At 31.1% G+C, this 22816-nt stretch overlaps 5 protein-coding genes across 6 annotated transcripts; 2 read left to right on the forward strand and 3 right to left on the reverse strand.

Moving 5' to 3' along the window:
• Window positions 1–2505: 2505 nt before the first annotated feature.
• On the reverse strand, window positions 2506–3898 carry Lamtor2 (Late endosomal/lysosomal adaptor, MAPK and MTOR activator 2). Its single transcript, XM_018546450.1, has 4 exons — window positions 3611–3898; window positions 3295–3528; window positions 2760–2922; window positions 2506–2693 (listed from the first exon to the last, which is right to left on the reverse strand). Exons 2-4 carry the CDS (start codon window positions 3360–3362, stop codon window positions 2544–2546), a joined length of 381 nt encoding a protein of 126 aa, XP_018401952.1. The 5' UTR covers window positions 3363–3528; window positions 3611–3898; the 3' UTR covers window positions 2506–2543.
• A 437-nt stretch (window positions 3899–4335) lies between these two features.
• LOC108779082 (Coiled-coil-helix-coiled-coil-helix domain containing 2) lies at window positions 4336–6128 on the forward strand. The gene is made up of 3 exons (XM_018546437.1): window positions 4336–4518; window positions 4711–5087; window positions 5952–6128. The coding sequence occupies exons 1-3, from the start codon at window positions 4478–4480 to the stop codon at window positions 5960–5962; spliced, it is 429 nt and encodes a 142-aa protein (XP_018401939.1). The 5' UTR covers window positions 4336–4477; the 3' UTR covers window positions 5963–6128.
• Window positions 6129–6590: 462 nt separating this feature from the next.
• On the reverse strand, window positions 6591–11944 carry Miro (mitochondrial Rho GTPase). 2 transcript variants are annotated; one of them, XM_018546364.1, is made up of 13 exons: window positions 11321–11944; window positions 10699–10904; window positions 10562–10612; window positions 10381–10482; window positions 10262–10303; window positions 10018–10183; window positions 9819–9939; window positions 9556–9748; window positions 8995–9261; window positions 8701–8913; window positions 8434–8630; window positions 8069–8107; window positions 6591–6856 (listed from the first exon to the last, which is right to left on the reverse strand). In XM_018546364.1, exons 1-13 carry the CDS (start codon window positions 11517–11519, stop codon window positions 6730–6732), a joined length of 1923 nt encoding a protein of 640 aa, XP_018401866.1. In that variant the 5' UTR covers window positions 11520–11944; the 3' UTR covers window positions 6591–6729. The 2 variants fall into 2 exon arrangements, with proteins under 2 accessions (XP_018401866.1, XP_018401868.1); XM_018546366.1 differs by lacking the exon at window positions 8069–8107.
• A 17-nt stretch (window positions 11945–11961) lies between these two features.
• Window positions 11962–14738, forward strand: CUTA (cutA divalent cation tolerance homolog). The gene is made up of 7 exons (XM_018546367.1): window positions 11962–12028; window positions 12655–12947; window positions 13069–13128; window positions 13895–13940; window positions 14032–14081; window positions 14147–14189; window positions 14407–14738. The coding sequence occupies exons 2-7, from the start codon at window positions 12793–12795 to the stop codon at window positions 14476–14478; spliced, it is 426 nt and encodes a 141-aa protein (XP_018401869.1). The 5' UTR covers window positions 11962–12028; window positions 12655–12792; the 3' UTR covers window positions 14479–14738.
• A 3389-nt stretch (window positions 14739–18127) lies between these two features.
• On the reverse strand, window positions 18128–22505 carry UHRF1 (ubiquitin-like with PHD and ring finger domains 1). The gene is made up of 9 exons (XM_018546419.1): window positions 22424–22505; window positions 22151–22293; window positions 20864–21438; window positions 20398–20740; window positions 20156–20326; window positions 19256–19412; window positions 18932–19133; window positions 18437–18841; window positions 18128–18347 (listed from the first exon to the last, which is right to left on the reverse strand). Exons 2-9 carry the CDS (start codon window positions 22232–22234, stop codon window positions 18128–18130), a joined length of 2157 nt encoding a protein of 718 aa, XP_018401921.1. The 5' UTR covers window positions 22235–22293; window positions 22424–22505.
• Between the last annotated feature and the right edge of the window lie 311 nt (window positions 22506–22816).

Consider the following 22816-nt stretch of genomic DNA (forward strand, 5'->3'; position numbering starts at 1 on the left):
ATATGATATATATATATATAAATATATATATATATATATATACATTTAATATAGATAATATAGTTACATATTATTAATAAATGACGTTGTTCCATAATGGCTGCAGTTATATTTTAGCTTTATTAAATACTTGAATGAATGGCATTTGTGGAGGCAATCAGTTTCATATACAAATTTTTGTGGTAACGGTAGTTTTTATCTTCAGTAGTAATACGTAGTAGAGATTGCCTTTTTGTACTAAATTGTACAAAAGTTCTTTTTCCCATTCGTATCCTTATCGTAAGACGTCTAAATTACTTACCTTCGCACTGCCGCTATAAACATAAAGATATTTGTATATCTAACGTGATAATTTTCGAAATCCAAGAGATGCATACTAATAACTATCAGTATGTAAAGCTGACTTTATACATGTATTGTTAATACAGAAAGGAATTTTTTCTAAACGAAGCAATTGTATTACACTACTTGTTAAGGATACAGATTCGACATATATGAGAGAGAAGTAGGGATTTAAAATTCTTGAAAAAATGCCATTGCGAAAGAAATTTTAAAGAACGAGACGCGAGCGTATACAATATTTAAAAGTATTTATTGCACATTTCATACACCATGTCTTAAGAAAAAATACGGGATATGATTAAATTATCGCGAATCAGTGAGATGTGCATTATCATACACAGGATAAAATATTGAATTGTTTTCTTTCGCGAATTATTTTGCAGTTGCAATATGATCCCCTACATCCGTGGTAATAAGTGTATTTGCAACAGATGTAGGTTGTCAATTGTCCGAGGCCTATTAAAAGAGAAAAAGAAAAAAGTGTTCTAGACAATATATGTAAAATGTTAAATGGAAAAGTATATGTATAATATTGGCTTGTTATAGATTGCCATTAGAATTATACTGTATACATGCGTAATTATTATCTCACATATTTATTACATGGTATTTTTCTCGAGTGAAAACAATCACAATACGAATCAATTGCATTTTGTACGCCATCAATCGGTTGTTCGCTATTTCGGCACAAGCAAGAGGTATCAAAAGGGATATCAGATATATTTGCGCAAGCAGTGAGAGATATGCAACACAATGCATACATTGCATTGCGATTTCGGCTAGCAACAATTCATTTGGTACTGCGAAATTTCAGAAACTTTAGGACCAATATTGTTAATCTCACGTGCTGTGTACAGTGTTGTTAGGCTAATATAAAACATTATTTTCTAGCTCAAACCCATGTATTCTAATCGTTAATTTAGTCGGTATTAACGTTCATTATTGTCATATTAAACATGCGGATATATACGCCCTCGATTCTCTTTCGATCTTCGTGTAAAATTTGTACTTTCATAGGTAGAGATTTCTAACGATTATAGATAAATAACTTATTCAGTGTTTGGCGTTAGGAAATAATATAGCGTTTACATACATTAAAGACTAATAAAATAATAATGATAGGAGATACATCGTCACGAGGTCGGCGGCGTAAAGGAGTTATCGTATATGGAAGTATTTACATTTACACCATTGCATGTAAGACGACTTCATTTACATTACATGAATTTCATTTTTCAGTTTTATCGATTTAAGAATTTACCGCTGTGAGACGTCGAATAATTACGACAAAAGTATGCGAGTGCTTCTAATAATTTTGAATTTGTTTTTACCGCTCCTCGATTAGCAACGCGCGCTTCTGAAATAAACTGCGCTAACTTATTTACAGAAACTAAAAATATTTATTAATTGTGAAAAGATATATATACATATACTCTATAATGCTGAGGATATTTTAGTGGAACGGATTTCGCATGTGTATACATACAAAAACATCCATCGCGTCCTTGTATGTACATGGATGTGTAACGTAATCAAAATTTATTTAACGGTAGTTCAAGTATAAATGTTCCGGTATAATAAAAATATAGAACTTTAGAACTTTCTATGCAATAACTCTTATCCCTAGTAGTGCAATTTGCAGTAAGTGACGGAGAAGAACGTATAAATATTTAACGCTGTTAATTTCTTTTTCGCCAGTCATAAGTTTCGTATGTCCTAACGTTATAAATTGGAAACAACTTTATGCATTAAATAATAGCAATTCACACATGCGGCGAATGCTGACATTACATCACCGATAGGCGAGCTTACATTAAGTAGTTCTTATGATCATAGTGTGTGATTTGTAAAGTGAAATAAAAAATTAAATGCAAATTGTTTGTATTAATTGTAACTTATATAAAATAAAAGATTTATTATATACATTAAAAAGAATGGCTTTTGCCCTTACTTTCATTTATCTATATATTACTTATACACATATTATTGTATTTATGTCTATATTCATAAGCATTTACAATTATGTACAAACGTACGTATTAAAAAATGGAAATGCACGCACGTTAAAACTTCGGATTAATAAAAAATATATTTATACATATACCATACAACTTACAAATTCTTTTAAACAATAAATATCATAAAGTAAATCTGTAGTCTCTCGAGTAGACTCAAAAGTGAATCGATTGTGACGTAGCCATTCAAGGCATATTTGCTATTGTTTTTAAGGGTTGATCGAGATACTTGGCCAACGCCTGCGCTTTTTCTCGCAGTAATCCAAATCCTACGTTCTCCTTTGCATACAAACACAAGAGTAAATTGGCTACCTCTGTGATAACGACTTTTCCTTCCTATAAAAATCAGAAAGAGTATAAGTCTTGGCTTCTGTAATCCGCTTCTGTTTAATCCGTTACTACCATGCAATCCATGAGAACAAACTGCAGTTCGTCTTCCTTGAAGGCATTTCGCCCATTCTTCTCGTAAGCCGTCCAAATGTTACTCGTGATAGCTGCTGTAACTCTAGCGTCCTTATCCCCGTAACCACTGTATGCTAACAATCCACCATCTCTGTTGAGCAATCTGAAATATGTGTATAAATATGTAATCAATATCTATTTAATGATACTTTAAAACTTGAAAGCATTCTACAAGATGTAGGATTTTAGAACTTTCCATGTAACAACTTGTATCTTTAACAGCAATTTACAGTGTTATTATTAATATTACTCAGACATCGATTTTTTGTTTCATGATTTCTATGTATATACCATCATGCTAAAAAATAATTAACAAAAAAAAAAGGTACATATTTTCATCTTGTGCAACTTTACTCTTGTACGAATGACATATGTTTCAGAATGAAACCTGAAATGCTGCAAGCAAATCGATACCGAAATCGTTCAGTTCACACGACATTTTATTGACGCTGATCACTGCAAAATTCTTACTCACAAAGTATTTTCCACGCCCCCGGTATTCGCCTGACTGAGAACCTGTGTGAGTGCCTTTGGCTTTAGCATTTTATTTTTGCTTTTATTACGAGCGCGGTTTCTATTAACAAATCCTATTTAATTACTATATATACATGTACACACGTAAATGTATATTGTAGCGAAATGCGTGAACTTATTTCGACGAACGTCACCCTACGTTCCACGATCAGCTGTTATCACCGAATCAACAAACCTGAGGATGAGAGGGGGAAAATTAAAGGGAGAGAATATGATTATACAAATTTCAACAATTGTTATTTCTTGAAACGTGTAACCTTCGCTTTTCTCGCGGTATTATATATCATGTAAAGTTCGTCGTTCGTAGATTTACATTATTTCATATTTTAAAATATATCAATGACATCGTCTCTACTCCATTCTATCAATGAAAAGTAACCTGCGCAGATCTCGAAAAAAGAAAGAGACATGTGCATGTCAAACTACAAAAAAGCTGCATAGAAGAAACTCGTGAAACATCGTAAGAAGAATATTAAAAGAAACGATTAATATGAAACCATCGATTCATGTAGCCCACTTTTACGTGACTACGGTTGCTTGTAAAAATACGGAAAATCTCGGGAATCAATTTATTTATAGTGCATATATTCTTAGAGAAAGAGTCACGTAGTGTCACGATCACGAGTCGTTATCGTGAGAAGCAGAAATTTCGAGAAAATAGCTCCGCGAGTGGCGCTTTCCACTACTTCGATTTTAGGGTCTCTAGAAGTTAAGAGCTGGACAACTCGATTAAAAATGGCGTACGTGTATAAGCTCGTACACATGTGCACTTAAATAGCTATCGGTTTGTACGATTGGTACAATCGGGCTTAAAAGAATTTTACAACAATGGCACAGCTGCTTTTTCTGCTAGAGCAGTCATCAGCTTGATGAAAAATGACAGCTATTCACTAAAATAAGGAAATACCTTCGGCTGGACTCTAAACTTCTAGGGACTCTACTCTGATTGCACAACTGACTCGCGAGAGACTGCGCGCAACATCTATCTATTCTGTCTTGTCAGTGAGTCAGTCTACTGAGATCAACGTTGGGTACGAGGTACAATTGCTGCAACAGACTTCGGGTAACTTCACGAGTCTTCCTTGTATTTTTTTAGTAACGTGATTAAAAGAGAATTGAGAAAAATGCCACGACGTGGACGTGCTGCCGCTCCTCCTCCAAGAACGTGAGTATAATTAACGTAACTTTATTGGCGAGATAATAAAGTTCATTGTGACGAAAACGTCATTACTCATTAGCGCTCCTTGTTACATCACTACGGTAAAGTTCACGTGCGTCTTTGACGCAGAATTTTAAATGTCCTTTTCCTCCCGAATGCGATCTTAAACGAATCCTCTGAAAAGTAGCTTCGTTTTAGCGTCAGGCCGAGTTCACCCGCGCCAGCCCCGTCCCGAGTACCAGCCCATGCTCCGCCGGCATCACCAATGGTAGCTCAGCCGCAACAGCCATCCCTCATGGGTCAAATGGCTGCCACCGCTGGTGGTGTCGCCATCGGGTCTGCCGTAGGACATACCGTCGGTCATGCCATGACGGGACTCTTCAGCGGAGGCAGCGAGGCTGCCACTCCTGCTGCCGCACAAGTACCACAAGCTGCTGCCAGTAACACAGCTGCGGCACCAGCTGCTGGTGCTTGTTCGTGGGAGGTCAAACAGTTCCTGGAATGCGCTCAGAATCATGACTTGAGCCTTTGCGAAGGATTCAATGAGGCGCTCCGTCAATGCAAGATAGCCAACAGTCAGTAAATTTTGCTCTCTTACCTTAGGCGCTTTCTAGCAACAAACTCGTATAATGCAGTATAACATAGTGAATTATTACATCCTTATTGTTTTGTCAATGATAGATAAAAATGTTACGTTGTGGGTAAATGCTTTCCATTCAGAATTCCACTTAATCAGTATTTGCAGTGCTCGCGAGTATCATTTCATTCTTGTTTAATATTTTAAAACAAGGATAAAATTATACATGCGGCACAAGTTGACACAAGTATCGTTCTATTTTTTTGGTACTCGCTGAATACAAAAAGAAACGATGCTTGTATCACTAATGAAAAGCATTCTTGTGTGTTACTGGATATCTACAATGTAATCTTTAAAAAAAACATCAAAATTAAAACAAGTATAAAAGGTTATACAGAGTCATACGCTGTTAACGAAGCGCGGAAATTACAAAAAAGAGAGTCAGAACGACTCTGAATTGAATCTATATGTAAGATTTTTTGTAATTTCCGCGCTTCGTTAACAGCGTATGACTCTGTATAGCCTTTTATACTTGTTTTAATTTTGATATTTTTTTAAACTGTAAAGAGTCTGTAATTCAATTACTTCGTTTTATTTATTTATTTAATGTAATCTTTACTTCATTTTTCCTTTTTACTCCTTTTTATTTTTTACCTTTTTACCTCATAACTTGTTTTTCTTCGTTTTCTGCCTGAGATAAAAATTAGCGAATTTTAGAAGAAACAAGAACTATTATAAAACGGTCATAATGAGGAAAAAAGCAAGAAATAAAAAGATACATTGAAAATTATAAGGCTTCATGGTCATAGACCATGTGTAAAGAAACTGCTGTCTAATTGTTTCATGTATTTTCTGTTTTCAGATATTATGTAAATTGAGATGCGGCGAATCTAGAAATGTCTAGGAGAAATTAAAGTACATGCTCTACGATCTGTAGACCGTTGACGAAATTTCTGTTTCTTTTTATTGTTATTACACACTGTAGAATAAAATAGTCCCGGATTGATCCATAAGATAGTAATAAATTTGTTTCTTTAAATTCTATAGTTGGCAGCTGCCTTTAATCTTTCCTGAATTATACACGAACTTGTATGTTACAATATAGCAATAAATTAAAACTTACATAAAATTACACTTTAATTTCGTTATTAATGAAAAAATTATAAATATCTAATCGCATCAATTTTCAAAAATTTAGAATATATTCGTACGAATTAAAATTCACTAAAATAATAAATTGAAAAGAGCAAGAAATAGACAGTATAGACAATGTCTCACGTTTTCCCACTTTATATTACAATACATAAACAAATAACTTATTACAGAAGATGAAAATAGCTCTTATCAGATGATACACCGGGATAGGGATTCGACAAATAAAAACTTCGGTATTCTGACCAGAACCAAGTAAGCGCGCCTCTATACACAAAAGTATTTGCACTTTATCATATAGTTTTTCTCTAATACTCATCCATTGTATATTTCGAAAATTAGTGTGTGATTTATGAATATATATATATATATATATATATATATATATTTATATATTCGTCCTATATAACGCGGTTATCTATAACACGGCTCTTTCTTTATTCGAGGAGAGGCAGTTAAACACGCACAAGTAGCACGAATATGATAGACTATCTTTTTTCTGTATTTAATACACGCATCATCACGTAACCAGCGATCGTGGCGATCGCGATTCCCAATCCTGCTTTCCACCAGACCAAGGAGTCTCCTTGCATTAGGCCGAATTGATTTATGTGTCTGAAATGTCGAAGCATAAGATTCACTGTCATTCAGTCGCGCATCAAAACGACTATTCTAGCATGATAAAACCACACTCTCAAAACATTGTGATTATATCTAACGATACACATAGCGAGCGACTCAGACATAAATACTGATGAAATTCCGATCAAAGTGACAATGTAGTTTTATCATACAAGTGATATTAAATCGAAAGGAAAATCTTTCCTGTTAAAGTATCTATCGAACCGACATCAATTAAAAATAACGTTTATGTTATAATTTCGCACTCAACAATATCAATTAATATACATAGTGTTATATAAGAATTACATCGTTGAGTGCAAAATTGCACTCAACATAAATATGTTATTTTTAGTTTGTGTCGATTTCAGAGTACATGAAGAAAAGCGGTTTGAATTGACAAAAAATTCGTAAGAGATTTGTTTCCTGTTGCATGCTCATGCAAGAATGAAACCAAAAAAGCGGTATATACACTATTAAGCTATGATTTAATAACAAATGGGCGCCGCAAGGAAGAAACACAAACGATAATGTGAAATAAAACCTTGTGAAAGAACTCCACCATGGAGAGGGTAAGGATTCGATAAGCAACATGTGGATTGTACGCCTCATATGACTGAAAAGAGCCAATTACATTGTAACATGTACGTTTGATTCGTGCGATAACATTTTTTAATGTGAGCAAGTCGCCCGACACATTTAATATGAGAAGATGGAGAGTGTTTTTCAATTGCTTAACACATTGTGACATAAAAAATATTAATTCACATATTTTCAATGTTAATAAATAATTTAATCCTTTTAATTACATACTCTTTGTTATCACGATAAGCCCATGACTTTAACGGAATTAAATTATTTATTAACACAAAATATGAAAACCGATTTGTACCAATTGTCCTTACAATACTATACATCGGTATAATATTGTACTATATATCACTTAACCCGAAGAAACTACTAGTCAGTTCACGAGATTATCGTGAATATGTAATATTCAATAAAGAATATGTAATTATTATTAACTGAAAATATGTGAATTAATTTGCTGTATCAAGATATGTCAAGCAATCGGAAAACACTCAGAGTTAACTCCATGAGCACATGCATCGAGAGGAATATATAATAACGATTAATTAAATGCAGTTTTTACAATTTGTTCAAGCTTCTAGATTTTTACAGTGTGAAATTGAAATTCGAACCAACCTGTCTCGGTAAAATAATACCCACGCTCCTTGAAAGCGGCTAAACACGAAATATCTTATTGTTAATACCGAATTATCTCCTTTTCTTTTCTTTTTCTTTTTCTTTTTTTTTTAATATTATGCTACCGTTTCTTAAATTAAATTACAAGAAAAGAACGAGGAGAAAGTGCGGCATAAAACGCTGTTTTCTGAAAGTAACCATTGGAAAATATCGTACAAGAAAAATAAGCGAAAAAGCTTTGAAAATCTCGACGCGTAATCTATACTAAAAGAAAATATCTACTGTATGTAAATCGAGACAGCCCGAGATCCATTCGGTAAAGTTTCATTAATATCGCTTTTAAAGTGTGTGATAGGTAAACTTACGGGAAGGCCGCCATCGTAGCTAGCTTGACAAAGATCTCACGTCGGATCGTTCGTGAGATGCTATATGGCTGCGGAGGCATCAGTTTGTACTTGCTGCAGAAGGCGGCCGGTTGCAACAAATAGCTCTGCTTTACCTCAGAAAGGTCACTTTTATTCGCTACTATCAGAACGGGAATCTTACTATCTGCGAAATATTTCTGCAAAAACATATATCGTTTATCGTCGTGAATATATTTCAATTGTTATAGCAGAAGACGCGATACTTACGATGTAAATACGTGCTATATACTCGAATGACTTTGGATTACTGGCATCGTAAACAAGAGCAGCCGCATCACACTGTATTTCCGCTGGTGTTAAAGCATCCTGAACGTTCAGCACGTTTATATCCTTCAATACTATAGTTTTCTCCTGCCCATACACATGTAACGTATTCACAGTAACGTGAGCGTTTGATGGTACTACCTTGTCGTTCAGTTTCTACAATTTCACATAAAGAGATTTAACCGGGACAGTTTTTTGGTCAAAGTTCCTTAAAACTAAAAGTAATCAGTGATTTACTTCGAGTTTAGGGTCGATAAAAGTTCTACATAACGTAGTCTTCCCGCTACTTTTCGGTCCTATAACGTGACAAGTATAAACATTCCTGCTGGACTGCTTTTTTGCCAGATCTACCTTCTTCTCACGAGTCACAACAATGGAGCTTGTTTGACACTCGTTGTGATACATGTTGTATCCCAGATATGCCATGTATTCCAAGGTTTTGCGAACGTTTGTTAATGTCAGCAATGCCCATTGACACATATATCCTTGAAATGTAATCCATCCCTGTGGAAATATTACACATACATTACGTCAAATTAAATTACTTTCAAATATATCTACATGCATACATATATATCGCTCTCAAATATTTTCCTGTTTCTAAAACCCACATATCAGTTTCTTGTTGTTCAACATTCTTTTTATCGATTTATTCTATACAAGTTTCAAATTCTAACAGTTTGTTTCCATTGAAGCCTTCAGCATACTTTTTTTCTCCTACTTAAAAAAGAATTATAAAAAAGAATCGATCGGTTTCAGTGGAAACAAGTTAGAAGTAACACTGATGATGCAAACTACCTTTTCGTTCGTGGCTACGGTGTACTTGTATTCATCACCCCATGGTGGGAAGAGACATCGCGAAAACAATGACTCCATTTCCAAGGGTGAGAGAGCTCCGTCGCGATCGCGATCGTGCTGCATAAACAATAACGTTAGGAATTCCTGTCCCTTGTGCGATAATTCCGTACTGCAGCCGGATGGGACTTTCAATCTAAAAACCGGAGTTATTTAATGACATTTATTGAAGAAACTTTAAGTGGCTTTGTGACCTTTGTACGTACGAAGGATGAACATATTCTTTTGACATTTGCAGCTCATTATCGTATCCGAATTTCCTTAACACAGCCCAAGTCGTTTCGTTTCTTCCGCGTTGTATGAATAAACATTGTAAGTACATAAAACCTACATAATTGCAATTAGTAAAATTTTGTGTAAATTTGCTTATAGATTTGATATTGGAATAACTGAAACGTATCTCACCTTTCATCGTGACACATCCATTACATATACCGTCACAGATGTTTTTTGATAGTACAGCTTTTACATCTTCCAGCACTTGCGGTTGTAACGGTGTGTTGAAGCACCACTGCTGAAATGCGTTCAACTCCATATCGTTTAAAAGTCCGTCGTTATCTACATCGCATATCTGCATTGGGGAAAAAAATAGTAAAATTTATATTATAATATTGATTTTTTGTACAATATATTTATATGTAATATTTACTTTAAAAATTCGCTGTAGGGCAGTTTTGCATTCTTCTGTAAGCTGAAATAATAACGGATTGAATTGAATAAAAATTTAGATGTTAAATTAAAGGGATACAAGAGAGATAAATATCTCACCTCCTGTGTGTCATAATTATATAAAGGTGTAGTCGGATGCAGAACTGCCTTTTGTGCATAATAAAATGTTTCCGAGACATTCTGAAGTGTTTTTGCCGAGCACTGGAAAGAGATATATCACATTCTTTTTTATATAACAATTCTCTCAATTTTCGTATTTATCAGCCAAACAGCATCTTACCTCTATGCAACTTTCAATCTCCGTGAACTCTTTCATAATGGGATATACAGCCTGGAATTGCAAAAGTGAAAGTTATTAACACAGATGTGCTAAACTAACCAGATGCGCTACTGTAATCTCCATAAGAGACTGCAAACCTCTATGGTGGAATAATCCACGAGATCAATCTTGTTGCCTACAAGCACAACTGGACATCGATTGTCAGACGAGCATCTTCTGATTAACGGTAGCCAGTAGCTAGCAGCTCTATCCAGAGTGTCCTCATCGTCCACGGAGTAAACTACACATATCACGTGTGCCTTTTGAATCTCTTCTGCTAGTTGATCCTCTGTTTGCTCCACCGCTACAAACAACGCCAAATTTTTGCTTTAATATAGGACAAGCGAAAATATAGCTGATGCAATAAATTCTCTAAGAAATTATCCATACAGCAGAAAATCCAAAATCGAGACATAAGATGTATTAAGGATGTTTTAGATTTTAGACGTCCCAATTTTAGAACGACATTCATAGTCGATCAATAATTACATTGAAAATCATCTTAAGTATAATCTTAAGATGTCATAAATCATAGATAGTATAATATTTGTATCTTAAGACATTACTTAAAGCAATTAGGAAATAAGAGCTGACTTTAGACTTGGTGTTGTCTGAGTCAATCATGTGTTTAGATGTCTTAATTTTGAGCATTATGAAGCAGTAGCACTGCGATGCACAGAATTGGCAAAAAGAGAGAACTAGAGGAATGCTGGTGGATACCTGAGTAATCGACTATATGCGTCGGCACCTGCTCCGGAGTGACATCCGCCGGTATCGTGATCTCCTCGGCCTTACTCGGAACCTCCTCCGCGTACTCCTCACTCACGAGGGACAGTATCAGCGAGGTCTTGCCGACGCCGCGCTCGCCGATGAGCAGTATCCTGACGTTGCGTCGAGACGTGACCGGGCGCTGCACCATGCTGTCCGCCGACTGTACCGCTTCAACAACGGCGCGTTCAATCCCTCGCGAACGACATCCTCGCTCCGCACCTCCCGGAGGTGTCACGGAGATCGAAATATAACCTCTGCACTCTACCGCCGCGTACAACACACCAGCCTCGGCAACTCTATTTCACGTTGACATTTTATTTAACGATAGAGATCATCGACACTCTTTCTACTTCCTCTCTCTTTCTCTCTCGCTCTCTTATAGAATTTTCTTCCTTCACAGCGTGCCGTAGAAGGATCGCACTTTGCCTCAACGTTTCATCGAGATCAGTTCCGATCTGGTCGTCGCCGCTGGAGACTGCTGGAGACTAAGTAAACCTCGGCGGGTTCGACTGAAGTAGTAACGCTCCGAGGGTGGCCTTTTCAAGGTTACCTATGCCACCGCAATGAATGATACTGTGTGTGTAAATGTACATACATACGTAGCGGTGTGCGCGCATGAAGATCCGTTCGTTTGCGCCTAAATGCTTACGTTTATCTGTAAGTATAACGTACAGTGGGTAAGGAAGATGATGTTTCCACTCGTCTTGACTGTGGATTTGTGGAATTGTTTTACACGAAAAACGACGAATGATCTTATATATAAAATACATGTCCAGAAATCTTGACAGAAGCGTTATTCTAAGGCGGGATATACTTTTCTTTTCGAAAGAATTGCCATAAGAATTTTCTGCAATGAAAAATATACTTTTAGAAATTTTTAACTCGATCAGTTGAAATTTGCAAAGTCAGTCTCCTTTTTTTTCGTAAACAACAATCAATCTCTAATCAATCTGTCAATTAATAAGTATAATCTAATTAAAATATAATTTTGTAAACATTTATAGATATAGAATATAATTGATTTTTTATGGGAGTACGATATTGTATTATTTATATTTATAGTATATAATATATGTTTTACTTTAGTTTATTTTACAATAATATGTGTATAATGTATAACAATTGTAAAAAAAACTGATTTTTCTGTAGAATAAATAAATATAATATATATATCTGATCGATTATAATTATATTTTAAATTTAGATTGTTTTAAAAATTAGCTATATATTGTTTTTTTTTAGCAAGTTTTGAAGTACCGTGTTTAGCTTTTCTTTTTTTCAAGAATTGGCGACACTGATAATTGGTCACGCACGTGGACATATGTTGATCAACGTTATTTGTATGTATTGATCGTTCGAAAGTTCGAAGTCGGACCAACCCAGCAAGATCTCGCTGGCTTTCTGAGGTGAACATCTGATAAATGACGCGAAGCTCTCTCGTAACCGTATTGATGCTATTTTGCATAGCAAGGAGTATTCGTGCTCAGATTTATCAGAACATGTCTAGTCTCGCCGGAGTGCATTCCGTAGCGTACGTCACGGTGCCAAATGACGCAGTTGCGAAGAAATTAGCACGGTAAGAGTAACGCTAGACAATAAAAAAGGGCTCGTTAACACGATTATTATATGCCTAAAAAATATTCCTACAAGTATTCCTGTATAACGCAATCTTATTTATTTATTTTTTGTTCATGAAGAGGTTTAGTCGAAAACAAGCTCGCTGCCTGCGTTAATATCATCCCACAACTCACGTCTATGTAAGTTTCTCTTGTATTTACATATTGTATAGACGTTTGGACCAGAATTGTGTTTTGAAATAATTATCATTTTTTCACCATGTGTATATAAATACACAGTTCGAAAGACATGTATATCTGTGTTCCTCAATATACGCAGTTGTACATATATATATATAATGTATTCATATTTTATTTTGTGATATTATTAATGTATAACAGATATCCGCATATTTAAGCATACTTACGGTGTAAACACACAATTTGCAATTAATCTCTTTGCCCATAAATAAGTTGTCTAATTTTGTTAAAACTTTTAATGTATCAGAGAGGAGAGAAAATATAAAAACAAGTTATAACAACAGTTTGATATAATATAACATATAACTTTGATATAACATATAAAAATAATATAATATTTTATATTTCTATATGAACAATTTTTGGATAATCAAAGCTTATATTCTTCATTGTTGCACTATTAATTGTACTAAAGCTTCTATCTCGTTTATATATTTCTAATTATTAATACTAAAGTTAGATATGTTAACAATCATACAACTTAAGTACTTATTTTTGTATTATACTATTCAATTTATAATAATTTATATGTTTTACCTTTGCTTGTGTATTGTGCACATGAAAAAAATTGCATAAACTTAATGTAAAATTTCATTTAAATGTAATCTTGAAATATACAGCACAATCCTAGAGAGAGAGAGAGAGTTGGGAAAAACTTTCAAGCTCTCAAAGGCTTTTGATTAAAGAACAAGTATTGTCTTCACAGATATGAATGGGAAGGAAAGATACAGGAAGAACCTGAACTTTTGCTGGTAAGATTTATCAAACTTTGTAATGAATGTATACACTTAGTCATACAGATATAAAATTATTATTGACCATCTATCTGCACATAAATTACAGATGATAAAAACCAGGACGGAGAAAGTAGATGCTCTAACAAAATATGTCAAGTGAGTTAAACATGACTAATATATTTTAGAAATATGTCAATGTTTATAACTTAATCTTTTTGCAGAGAAAACCATCCATATACAGTTTGCGAAGTAATCTCTTTGCCTGTAAGTTAATTTACTAGTATATTGTTCTATGTTAGAATAGCTTTAAAGTACTTTTATACAACTAAGGAGAGAAACAAAAAAATAGACAAAAATAGAGACAAAATAACAATAATTTAATACGTATAATGAATATAACATTGGATAAAATGCACATGAAATATAAGGCACAAGAACTTCATGATTAAAGATACAAACTATTCAAACATTTATATTTTAGATACAAAATGGAAACAATGATTACCTGAAGTGGATCAGTGAAGTAGTGCCATCGCTTGATAAAAATGCTTAAAATAATTAAAATATATAATGTATACTTAGAAGAATAATAATTCATTGATAACATCAAGACTGGTTAATCTTACTTCTGATTACTGATTACCGATTCATTGTAAAACTACGGTAGGAATAAAAAAGAAACTAATCATAACATTCATGTAATGAGATAATCTATAGTATGTGGGACTCACACATTACAAACAGAAAATTGCAAATTTTTCACTTATATTACAATAATATATTAATTATTAAACATGCCAAGTGATATTAACCAATCTGCCATCTTACAATATCATACGCAGTCATTCATATCATATTGTGTATCTCTAAACAATATCATGTACTTATATTATACAATATAGTATAAAGGTTAATTTTTATATATTATTTTGAGTAAAACACACACCAAACCTTTCTATATAATATTCTCCATTAAACTAGCAACTCCATCAGCAAAATCAATTTGTTTGAATATATTTAATACTTTTTTATATCATACATATATTTATGAATACATTTTATTTTGACTTACACCATTAAAAGTAATTTTGTATTCAATCATATTTATTTCTGATTTTAATCCTTTTTTTTTAAGTGGTCCTGTCAATTTGGTAATTAAGTTTTCTCAAAACATACATAGAGGAAGCGCCTAATACCAGATACCTAAAGTTTTCCCAAAATTGGAGTGAATCGAAAATGAGAATCAGTAATGGCCTAGTTTATACTGTGCACTTGATACAGATACCAACTAGTAATTTTCTACTGAATTATCTTGAAGTTTGTTCGTGCCACATGCTCCAACATGCTCCTACTTCAAAATGTTCACGGAACCAATACGAGCACAAGTGAGTGGCAGTATATTGGAGTATTGCAACGCAAAATCCGAATCTACAATGCATTTTTAAGCCTTATCCAATGAGAAATGAATTACAGTCGATTATTCTCCTCGTATTTGACTGTAATTGATTAATTTCTTAGCTTAAAACATCTATTGTAGGTCTGAACTAATTCGGCGTATGATTAATTAAATATATATATTTTATATTAATTATATATCTATTAATATATATATATATATATATATATATATATATATATATATATATATATATATATATATATATATATATATATATATATATATATATATATATATATATATATATATATATATATATATATATATATATATATATATATATATATATATATATATATATATATATATATATATATATATATATATATATATATATATATATATATATATATATATATATATATATATATATATATATATATATATATATATATATATATATATATATATATATATATATATATATATATATATATATATATATATATATATATATATATATATATATATATATATATATATATATATATATATATATATATATATATATATATATATATATATATATATATATATATATATATATATATATATATATATATATATATATATATATATATATATATATATATATATATATATATATATATATATATATATATATATATATATATATATATATATATATATATATATATATATATATATATATATATATATATATATATATATATATATATATATATATATATATATATATATATATATATATATATATATATATATATATATATATATATATATATATATATATATATATATATATATATATATATATATATATATATATATATATATATATATATATATATATATATATATATATATATATATATATATATATATATATATATATATATATATATATATATATATATATATATATATATATATATATATATATATATATATATATATATATATATATATATATATATATATATATATATATATATATATATATATATATATATATATATATATATATATATATATATATATATATATATATATATATATATATATATATATATATATATATATATATATATATATATATATATATATATATATATATATATATATATATATATATATATATATATATATATATATATATATATATATATATATATATATATATATATATATATATATATATATATATATATATATATATATATATATATATATATATATATATATATATATATATATATATATATATATATATATATATATATATATATATATATATATATATATATATATATATATATATATATATATATATATATATATATATATATATATATATATATATATATATATATATATATATATATATATATATATATATATATATATATATATATATATATATATATATATATATATATATAATTAATCATCTTTAAGCATACAAATCAACTTAAGAGTATATTGATCTAGGTCTAAAAAATTGGCCAACCACATTCAAATGTGAGAAGAAAATTTGTCTACGATTAATCAATTTCTTATGGTTTGAGGCTTAAAGTTTAAGTTGTACATCTTAAAATTATATTGTAGACGCCGCTTTAATCTCTTTCAGGTACAGGACAGTGTCTGGTACTATACGCACTTCCTCTAACACAAAATCTACAATACATAAAAAGTACTAAATATTCAAATAGTTTAGCTAATATAATCCTATTAGCTTAATATTCTTTTATCTATTCATCCATCTAATGGCACTACGGTTTAAATTAGACATGGGCCTGGAGCCCTATTCTTGAAAAATATCGCAAAAAACTAGAGAAATAACAACATAATGCAGAGTATAGTATTTCCCTACATTTTCGTAATATTTTTCAAGATTAGGGCTCCTGCTCTAAATGGATAATCTAGAGCAGGATAATTTCGAAACAATGATTTTTCCGGAATTGGATTATTAGCCTAATGTCCGATCTCCAACGTGGGAACATATATCTATTGATATGGGATCTACAATTTAATACCGGATCCAAACGGTGGTAAAGTGTATTAATCACCAAGAAGCCATTTTAGGCTCTTAAAACGTGAAAAATCGCATATGTGAACGCAAGAATTGAATCTGTATCTACAGATCACGAGTCAATCGAATCGAGCAGTAAGCCACTCGACACCTCAGTTTAATAAAATTACGTTATATAAAAAGCTTATACAATTATACTGATGTAAATACTTGCTCTTATATATATAAAATATTTAACTAACTTATTATTCTCACACATAAAAATAAAATTTTGTGTCGTACAATATTTAAAATTAACAAGATTCAAGTTTAAAATTACTAACATTTTACCAATGTGTAAGTATAATGTACCTTTTTGCTCTATAAAAAGGTATACATACTTATATATGTTGTAATTTACATACATGACTTACCATGATCTAGATATATCATAAGTTTATATAAAAAATATAATTTTCACACTGATAAATTGTCAATTTTCATTACAAAATATATTATAGAAAATTATGTTGAAATCATCAAAAATAATTTCAATGAATGAATATAGACTCAAAATTATTACAATTAATTCAAGATTTAAATATACTGACTTGAATATTTAAAATTAAAATAAATGATTACAATAAATACAACTTGGAATAAAATAAAGGAAAATTTAACTCTGTGATCCACAAATAATTAAATGAGCAAGTTACATCAGTAACTTAATATACGAATCTATGAAGGCGATTATCGTTCACCTTTGTAACCAGGGTATATTAATAATAATGCAGACGATAATGCGTCATTAATCTTCATATCATAAGTATTACCTAGAGAAAATCGACATGTAGGACAGAAATAAATCTCGGAATCAAAACTTCGTATTAAGCATTTTAAACAAATGTTATGTTCACAAGGTGTCGTTACAGGATCGTAAAGTATTCCGAGACAGCAAACGCACTTAAATCTGCAAGATATAAAATTTTATTGTATTAAGTTGATTACTGAAAGCTATTTAAATCATTTATATTTAATACTTTATATAAAGCATATTACCTCTCTGAGACAGAATTCAAGAAGGCGGGTTTTCCATTGATCAATGTCGCTTTACATTCATCCCACAATTTAGCATTTATTTTATCATTTTCTATTAATTCTTTCAATTCATCCTCTAAATCAAAAACCAACTTAGATTTTTTAGATTTCTTAATAGGCATATTGTTCTCTTCGTTACTGTCACTGACAGATCGTTTCTTAGATGAGTTCTCGTTTACGTTACTTTCTGGACTAAGATATCCGTCAGGATACAATATCTTTAAGCCAAGAAACTCTATTCTTTTTTTTCCTTCTTTAGTCCATGGTGCAGGAGTGGGATCGTCTCTTCTTAATACATACTTCCACATGAGAAAACCGTTACTTGTATCGGGATAATATTTTACCACTTTGTATATACCATCGTATCTGTGATAGAATAAAAAAATGTTAAAGAAGGACCGTTAAAGAGTGATATACTGTAAATCTATAAGAGTACAAACAAAGCGTTCAATGTACCTGTTACCATCTTTTGGTGCATATTTACTAAATTTTCCTAATTTATAATTGCGTACAACTCGGACTGGCTTTCCTTGCTTCCAGTTCGTAGAAGCCGATGCGCCAATTTTAGTATTTACGGGAGCATTGCAATTCTTAGCTAATGCCAAATTCATTCTGGTTAATTCCTGGTCTTTGCTTTGTGAATTGGTTCTTTTGTTACCTGCATGTACATAAAAAAATGTAAATATACAAGTATGCTCGTACATGCATTGAATACATATAGACGTATTTTATAATTGGATCACGATAAGCAACAATTTTCTTTAATTTGATATAGGATACCTGATAAATCTCTACCACCCGAGCCGCTATATAAAAACTCATCACCATTGTCGTAGTCTTCCTCATATCCACCCGACAAAACAATAGAATATGCACAGTCACTTGCTCGTCCATGAATACCACCTACAGGCGGTCTATGCACTCCTGCTTCCGAAACCTAAAGAAATTTCTTTTTCATATTTATTTAAAAAAGATTTATTAAGATCAAGACGCTATATAGAAGAGAAGATTATGTAGAATTTGTTTTCTTATAATTATGAAATGATAACCTTGGTAATCCAACAATATTATAAATGTACAAATAATAATTTATTACAATGTCATATACAACAAATCTAAATTTACATAAAAATGTGTCGACCATCATCTTCTTCAATACAAAAAAAAATAATAGACAATAGAAAAATAATTATAATTCGAAAAATTGTAAAAGTTATTTATATTCGCAAATACATATATTTATAGTCATTATATATATAATTCTTGTTATAATAATGGTAACTAGTAAATTATTAAAACTGACTGAACGAAACTATAGTTTCTGCTAAGGTTTATTATTAAAACTGACTGCTTTCGTGTGTTCAGTCGATTTTAATAATTTACCAAAGTTACCATTATCATAACAAGAGAATTATGCAAATAATGATTACAAATATATTTGTATTTGTCAATATAAATAACTTATAATTTTTTAATTATAATTATTTTTTGTCTATTATTTTTTCATGAAGAAGATTAAAACAATGGTCGAAACGTTTACATAATTTCAGATTTGTTGCATATGACAAATAATAAATTATTATTTGTGCATTTATATCTGCGTTAGCTCATTAAGGCTATCATTTGTTAATTATTTGTGAACATTTAAGTCTTTAATTATTCGATATTGTTTTTTTTTACCTGTATTCTGAACATCCATGTAGTACCGACATCCACACCCGGAATCGGTCCGCTGTGATTATTAGGAACCATATAACATACTTTTTGTCTCCGAACACAAGCCATTCCACCACCCCAATTTCGTTCCTTTGCAGGGCGGATAAGTTTCTTTTTTTTTAATTTGTCTCCAGCCTGTGACAAATCATATAGTAATGGCACTGATAATAAAAATTATGGCAAATCATCAATAAAAGTATATATACCTTGACAATTTCGTTTTCATCGTTTTTGCATTCAGGGCAATACCAATAAGATTCCTCTGGCAGTTCTAGGAGTGGTGGATTCAAGCATTTCATATGAAACATATCGTCACACTCGTCGCAAATCAAAAGCGTATTCTCCTCTTCTTTGCCCGCACAGACTTTACAGCCGCACACTCGACACTCTTCATCAGGATTGTCCTCGCACTCTTCACAATTAGGAGCTATGGGTCTGCGTTTGCCGTTACTTATCAGTAATTCGTTTGTCCTTTCCGTTAATAATTTAGGTGCTTCTATAGCATATATATCTTCTTTGACCTTTTTTCGAATATTAAGACAAGTATTGCTGTGTTTGAAGAAAAAATTAATACAAATTAAAATTTTTTAATATAATTTTTGTAGACTTAAAACTTTACATTTTATTGTTTTGTATAGTATAGGCTGATATAATGACAGAACAAAAACATACCTATTGATATGCAATTTTCCAACTAACTCTCGCAATGTTCTTTTCTTTATTATTTCAGTTATTGTGAAGTCAAACCACAGTCCAATTTTTTCCGGATTATCTACATTATAATTGATCATGACCTTTTGATCAATAGATAATTTGTCAAATGGTATAGAATATTGTGCACGTGGGCGTATACATGCTTCAGGTATATCGTCTGGACACAATGAGTTATCAAACTCCCATGATATTTGATAATACATTTGGATGTCCTTTTTATAACAATTTTTTACAATAGCTTCATACCAGGCACCAGTCTTTTCATACATACAATCAACTGCATCACCAATTTTATAATATAAACTCTCAGCTTTTTCTAATTCTGTTTCTAAATCTTTTTCTTTGTTCACTTTCTCCTTTTTTGTATTTTTTATATTCTCAACATCATTTACTTCTGTATTTACCATAAGCAATACGGTGTCATTAAAATTGATATTATAATTATCAAGATAATTGCCATTTTCTAATTGTTTTCCAGAGAAGAATAATCGTTGCAAGTCGCTTTTAATATTTAGTTGTTTTTCGACCTTACACTGAATAACGGAAAATATCCATGTAAATATTGTTAAGTAATACTTATGACCTAATCTTATATTTCAGAAAATAAAATATAAATATTTTGAAAAGCATTCAAATTAAAATTATAACATATATAATATTTTAACAAGATTGGACACACAGAGTAACCTCTGTGTCTGATTCCAAATGGTTTCAGAGTTACTTCAAGATATTGAAGTAAGAAAACATAAATTATAGTAAATATCATTTAATATTTGTTATTTTATTTAATGCTTTATAAAAAATGTTCAAAAATTATGAATTCAAAATTTCACAAATTAATAAATTGTTTCAGACTTGTTGAAGAACATTTGGAATTTTACAGATGATAATGGAAACATCAATTGTCATAATTTTATTAAATCTTGACCTTACACCGCTTCAAGTATTCTCTATAGAAAAAAAATAAAAGATCTAGTCTATCAGAATAACATTTATAAGCATGTTTAGATTTCTACCTGGATGTTTCTTGGATTTCAGGTAATCTTTGTTGTTAATCCAATGTCAAACAAGGACATTTTGAGAAACATTCAAGTAGGAATCGGAACAAGCTTCAGAATATAACAAACATGCACACAATATTAACAATTGATGCTGTCAAAATCATCAGTAAAAGTCAAAATAATTTTCAACAAATCTAAACAATAGTTCTAAAAACAATGGAAATGACAAGATGATAAACAATACCTTTAACTCTTCCACAGTTGTAAGTTTGGTGATTTTCAATGATGCTTTTTCGCTCCCGTCTACACTCTTTATTTTAATGGACATATTAATGAAATAAAGTTGTTGTCGCTAGATAAAAAATAATCGGAGTAAAGATCCAGATTCTGCAAAAAAACAAAAAACTAGAGGTTAGAACGGACACAACATCAGACTGAAACATATAAACACATGTTAAGGTTAAAAATCGAAAGAACGAACGGTAAAAATTTCGCTATTTATCCTTATGCAGCTTACTTATTCGTTATTGTATGATGATTAATGATCTCAACCAGCTCCGACGAACGGTCGTTAGCAACTTTGGCGGGAACGCAAAAGCGGGAACAGATGTTAGAACTACGGTTACTAAAGTGCGCTGAAGTGCGTCACGCAGCGGAGGGGAGAAGGTGGCGGAAAGGAGAGAGGGAAGTAGCTCGATTAATCAATTCTTACCGATTACGGTGTACTGTTACGGTCAGTATTAAAATAATTTCTTCGATTAGAGACAGATTAAAGTCAAATAGAGATACAATACATTTCACTCTGTTACAGATTTTACTGAATAGCGTGATTAAGCGTGTTCGACTGTAGCGAGGGTTTTAAACCGACGTGGATTGGATTAAGGCTTTGCTATTGGTTGATGTTACGTGC

The sequence above is a fragment of the Cyphomyrmex costatus genome, unplaced genomic scaffold (assembly GCF_001594065.2).
Source record: "Cyphomyrmex costatus isolate MS0001 unplaced genomic scaffold, Ccosl1.0 scaffold55, whole genome shotgun sequence".
Taxonomy (NCBI): domain Eukaryota; kingdom Metazoa; phylum Arthropoda; class Insecta; order Hymenoptera; family Formicidae; genus Cyphomyrmex; species Cyphomyrmex costatus.